The 6,000-nt window shown below is 41.9% G+C and overlaps 1 protein-coding gene across 2 annotated transcripts in view; it reads right to left on the minus strand.

Moving 5' to 3' along the window:
* Nucleotides 1-5,057, minus strand: part of Lrrc49 (leucine rich repeat containing 49) — a 93,983-nt gene extending 88,926 nt beyond the window's left edge. The window contains exons 1-3 of one of the 2 annotated variants that reach the window (XM_021171703.3): nucleotides 4,697-5,057; nucleotides 4,024-4,080; nucleotides 2,097-2,184 (exon numbers count right to left, since the gene is read on the minus strand). In XM_021171703.3, the coding sequence (XP_021027362.1) occupies nucleotides 2,097-2,184; nucleotides 4,024-4,080; nucleotides 4,697-4,744 (193 nt within the window). In that variant the 5' untranslated portion in view covers nucleotides 4,745-5,057. The remainder of the gene's footprint in view (nucleotides 1-2,096; nucleotides 2,185-4,023; nucleotides 4,081-4,696) is intronic. The other variant, XM_021171704.3, reaches the window with a different exon arrangement.
* Nucleotides 5,058-6,000: the final 943 nt, after the last annotated feature.

The following is a 6,000-nucleotide window of genomic DNA, read 5'->3' on the forward strand; positions in this document are numbered from 1 at the left end:
CACAGCACACTGTGGCTCCTCCCACCATGCACAGATTTTACAAGATTATGTAAAGGACTTGCTGAGACTTCGGGAGCATCCCTGGAGTAGCCTGTGGACACACTGATGCTCGGAGACCCCAGCAGGCCTGAAGGGAAGCACACCCATCGGGGCTTAGACCAACAAGTTTTGAAACATCAAGTTCCTTTATTTTGACCGAGAGTGCCACTGGTCATGTTGTGTTGGTAGATTGCATGTGTGGTCTGAAATGGGCTCAGGAGGACTAGTTATGCGGGCATAGTTGATCACACAGAGGCCAAACTTTGCCTGACAAGATTTAAAATTTTTAAAACTTTGTAGACCTAAAATTTTTCCTGAGTGTGCATGCTCTGGGTTGTAGAAAATTGAGTACAGAAGTCAAGATAATAGCTTCAATGTGTCTGGATTTCTTTGCATAAACTGCCTAGAACATGGGAGTGTTGGGGATGATCAAAGCCACATTTGAGACGTATCAAAGGAGTGTCTTGTCACACAGAGTAAATTTGAATGGAATCTTTTAAATAAAAGCCAATTCAATTTTTTTCTGCTGAAATTTATTTTGTATGTTGTATTTTATATATACATGGCTTTTATATATAAAACTCGGCATTGAGGGTTCACTAAATCAATACATCCACACTTTTCCTTATCAGCAAATATCTACTAATGCTGTTTAGCTTATCATACAAATATAAATTAACACCAATCCCTTACTCTAACCCTAGAAACACTGTGAGAAAGTAAGTTTCCTTCATAGCTGAGGGGAAAATTAAGATTCTGTTATGTAGAAGTGTAAACGTAATTCACAATGCAGACAGACTAACCTCTAGCTGGGAAGCTTAAAGCTGGAGTCCCAGCTCCCTGATGAGAACAATGGGGACGGCGCAGCGCACACTCTAGAAATGCACTCAGAACCAAAAGAACGAGGGAGACAGATATTTCCTGCACCACAGAACTAGAATTATGCAGATGTCATTCCAGGAATTGACAGTCTTGGGTGGAGGATGTAGAGAAGAGAAAAGACGGGGACGATTATATGGGTCCAAGAGGAAGGCCCAGAAACTCCAAAACCAAACCAAACCAAACCAAACCTACATACTAATCAATAGTCAGACTATTCAATACTGCCTTGGCTCAAACAGTAGTGAAATGGACAATTGAAGGGCCTCTGTTGACCAGTCTTCTTGTAGAGACATCTAGACACAGCAAGCAAATCTAGAGGGCCAGAAAGCACATGGGGGGTGGGGGAGGAGGGAAGCAGGTGCTCCCAGGAGGAGGAGGAGGAGGAGGAGGCGATGTTATAGCCAAGGACCTGGAACTCATCTGCGCTGGCATACACAAGTAATGAGTTCAATAGGAGTCAAATGTTCTGAAGGAGGCTTCACTCTGATTTTAAAAACATCTTTCAGAAGTACAACCAAATCATATTACCTAGCATCTGCCCAAGGGCAGTCCACACTCTACATCCCCACCGCACCTGTCGGAATCAACTGTGGCACTGTGAGCGCACAGCCACAAGTACCATCCAAGTCTACAAAATCACAATGGGGAAGAGAAGGACGACGCACTAAGAACTGGAGCTTTAAACAAACTCCCAGGTGAGTCGCATCAAGATTAAGGCTTCTGATGATGCAATGCCTGTGTCTCTGTGACCATGGCACAGTGTGGGAAGATGACAGTTTCTTTCTACTCCCAACTTTCCACTGATTTCTTATTTTCAAAATATGTGTCTTCCTATAGCCTCTAGCTTACTAATTAGCCATTGTTTTTATCTCTAATATATGATCAGAACATTCCTCTCCACCTACTTTCAAACTAAAATAGGGGGAGTTGTTTTGTTTGTTTATGCATTGGAAGCAATCCACTATGGTGTGTCTGTCTGTCTGTCTGTCTATCTGTCGGTCTGTCTATGTGCATAGATCTATATTGCCAATTCCGATTTAAACAATATCAAACCAAGTTTGTAACCAATTGAACTATTTCATTTTGTAATTCAGGTTTCCTGGATTCTAGTCATTCAACAATATTAAATGATACTGTTCAAAGGGCATGACTCCGCTCTCTGTTAGTGACAGTACCTTGCCTGCTTGAGTAGTTCCTCTCCAGGTCATGCTGTAACAGTCTACCAGGAAATGGTGGTGTTTCTCTGTTAAGCCTGAATTCAACCTGAAAAACAGTATTTAAGAATATATATTGATAGGAAGAAATTGACAGTCAGAGATAAAGTTTATTATAAAATAACAGATAAAATGTGCTTTTTAAAAGAGGATGGCCCTAGAAGGGCCACACATTATATGATTCCATTCATATGAACTACCCATGGTTGAAAAATGCATAGACAGAAAGCATATTTGCAGTTTCCAAGGGTTTAAGATAAGTGAGGAACTGGGAGCAACTGCTTAATGAAGATGAGAGTGTACGTGGACTGATGAAATGTCCTACATCTAAACAGAGGAGATGCTCTCGCAACACTGTGAATGGACTTAATGCCCCTGAGGTGTAAACTTTAAAACGGGTTATATTGAAATTTGCATGGGAGGTATAATTTTTCCAAACTTACAATTAAAGGCAGTTACACAAGATCAGATTAAAATACTTCCAAACTTTCCACAAATATAATTGCCACAGATGCAATGACTGAAAGAATTATTTGCTCAATAAAAAAAGAAATGCAAACAATAAAAGCTAAGGGAGCTCTTGACTTTTTAAAAATCCTTCACATGTCAAATTGTAACGCAATAAAATTGCATATTTAAGAATTTTAACTCTTTACAAGAGAGGATGGTATAAAAAGGATGTTGAAAACACAGCACTCCTACAAGCACATAACAGTAGAAAAAGACCCACCTGGCCAAGGCCGGTAGGAAAGTTTTACATACAGTCCATTATGCCTGATTCTAATAAATACATTTTTTCATTAATTCAGCTGTTATTAGAGATGATCAAACGATGAGGTCAGGGGAGTCACACAAGGAAGTGTTGGCTATTTTCACATTCAAATGTAACTAGTCAGCTGCAGTCTATTAATCAGTGGCCCCTCCCATTCAAATCTCCTATGGCCTCCGTTTAGTCTCTTCCTGCTGCTATCTGTAAACTCTGGCCTTTATACTACAGAGACCTTCCAGTGATGTCCACTTCACAGTGTTTTAGGGAACAACTGAACTGTGATGGTTGAGAACATACACATTATTTAAAGGGTGAAGTGTATTGTGTACGGATAGCACAGGGGAGTGGGCATGCGTGAGTGCTGAGGTGAGTGAGGCAGGAAAGAAAGAAAAAAAAATGTATCTCAAAAACCAAATGAAAAGCCAGAGACTTTGGAAATTACCAAGATATTACAAGTAAATGGTCTGGGTGTAGAAAGAGGGTTCAGTGGTTAGGACCACTGCTGCTCTTCCGTGGGACCTGAGTTGGGTTCCTAGTACCCATGACAGGTGTCACAACTGCCTATAACACCACCTCCAGGGCATCTGACACCTTCCTCTGGCCTCCATAGAGACACAGAGATGGATGCACAGACACACAGACACACACAAAATAAGAATCTAACACTCAATACGTTATTAAAACACTGTAACATTTCCTCTGCTAAGCTAGTTTTTCTTCTGATTTAAAATGAATCACAAAGTGAAATCCTCCTAAAATGTCCCATTTTATCCTTCCAGAGATGCCACCATTAGAATGATACCATCATTTTACCTATGTCTAAGGAAGAAAAGCATTTCTCAATTAAATTATGCCATACAACCACTTTAAGAAATACCTTCACCAGAAATGTTTAAATGTAAGGGGAGGGGCTCTTGCAATGGAATGACCTAAATTGATACAAGAGGGATGATTTGGCTTTATGAAAGTAGACAGAAAATAAAGTCAGCTTTACATTGAAGACCAAAATAGAGACCCTCAGCCCCCAGGTCAGAATCTATATATAAAACATGCAACTATTTGTGTACACTTTCTGACCATTTATTTTTCAACTTAAATACAAATCTGTTTAAATCTTACTTTGTTTTTGTCAGAAAGTGACGACGTTTGAATAACCAGATGAAGTCCACAGTTCACCTGAAATGTAAAAGTTAAATTATAAAATGTATTCTTAATGCACACACACCATAGTATAAAGACATTATAAGAAATGGAACACAGTCAAATATTCCATCTTTCTTTGCTTTTTCTGGTAAATGAGCATTTTCTGAAGTCTAGGAATCAAGTCAAATCAAGTCAAATGCTTTCATTGATTTATTTTTCAAAATGTCGGAGGCACGGATTTCACCCACCTTGTACCTCAGGCTTTGGAGCCCCGACATTTCTGTTGCCAGTCAGGATGTCAGTGCTTGAATAAAGGAGGTGGGAGTGTCTAAGAACAGGTTCCTTTCTCAATAGAAAAAAAGAAAGAAGTGGGTGGGGGATAACTAAAGGAATCCCAGTGTTTGCCTAGCAAACCAGCTCCACCTTCTGGGGAGCTCGGGCCCTGGGCAAGATTTTAAACACCCATCATACAATATTCAAAAACTCTCAGAGTGCTTTGGACTAGCCGAGGAAACCCTAGCCTCAATGAGACAATAGCTTGAGTCGCCCCGTTCCCAGTAATGCAGCCCATCACCTAGGACAAAGACGTCAGTCAGAGAGGACAAGATTACTACTGGAAAGGAAGAAAAATCAGGAAGGCCCTACTCACGTTATTTGCAGCTCGGCCAGAAACGGAGCGATATTTTCCGGGAATCATGGCAGGAGACAGTCCAGGATGTTCAATCCTCCTTCGAGGTAATCCTACAGCTAAGATTCAAAGAGACCAAAAGGGGTCATCTCCCAGGCAACCCGCTCAGGGGTTACCATAGAAACCACCATTTCCGGTCTGGTCCTCGCCCTAGATCTGTGGGCCGTCCGGGCGGCTAGCCTCGGGGAGTATCTGTGGGGCCCGGTGCGTCAGCACTTCCTCGTTCTGGATTTTTTTTCCAGGCCGCTTGAAAACAGCGGGAGGATCAGGAGGAGGATAAGACGAGGAAGAGGGAGGACACATCGGTGGCTATGGCAACCATGACTTCCGGTCCTTTCCTCTTTAGGACCCGCCTCAACACTGCCCGCGGGAAGTTTGATTCCTTCTGCCTGCTGCTGCCTGTTTTCCTGGCAAGATCGCAGGGAAGAGCTGGAGGAAGATGCTCATAACCTTCCCATTTAATTTGGCCCTTCCACTAAGCCGAGGCAAAGAAGGATACAGCCCGACCTGGAGATAGTGAAGGGAAGCCAGCTTTCCTGAGGCCCCTGCCGGCAGAGGAATCGAGTGCGCCTGACAATCGACCTGTCCAAAAAAAAAAAAAAAAAAAAAAATGACTAAAGCTGTGAAGCTACTACTGAAGACAAGTCTTGCTAATAACCCCTTCCCTTCCCTAAGCTTCTTTTGACTGATACTGGCTGCCTTCAAGTTCATGTTCCTGGTGAGCTAAACTTCCCGTCATCCGTCATCTCACTGCATACCTTTCTGCCCCACCCCACCCCCAAATACTGATTACATTTACCTTGCATCGAATTATCACTACTTGCTCTCTTAAAAACTTCCAAGCCCTCTTTGGGACAACCCAGCTTCCGCCCTATGACCATTATGTGGATTAAATAGTGGCTCCATGACAGTGCAAAAGGAATGTTTAGTTCTAAATCTGAGAAAAGGTTGCCAAGAAGTCAAGTGGTCTGTGACTGATATTTTGGCTTTGAATTGTGAGACTTGTATAGAATGACAGGGCTGAAGGCAACCTTATTTCTCAACTAGTCCAAACCTATCCATTTTATGTGAGGAGACACATCCAAAAATTAACTTCTTCAAGGGCCTGGAATTCTTATTACACCTCCAGTTACCAGAACAATATTCTTTCTGTAATACTGAGCTGCTTCCCACATCTGGGTGGATGCCTAAGACCCTTCCTTTAGTCATATTCTTTCATCGTTTGGAATGCAAACATATAATTTTTGGATCAAAATCATGAACAC

Source organism: Mus caroli, unplaced genomic scaffold (assembly GCF_978045245.1).
Source record: "Mus caroli unplaced genomic scaffold, Mus_caroli_1 scaffold_11, whole genome shotgun sequence".
NCBI classification, from domain to species: Eukaryota; Metazoa; Chordata; class Mammalia; order Rodentia; family Muridae; genus Mus; species Mus caroli.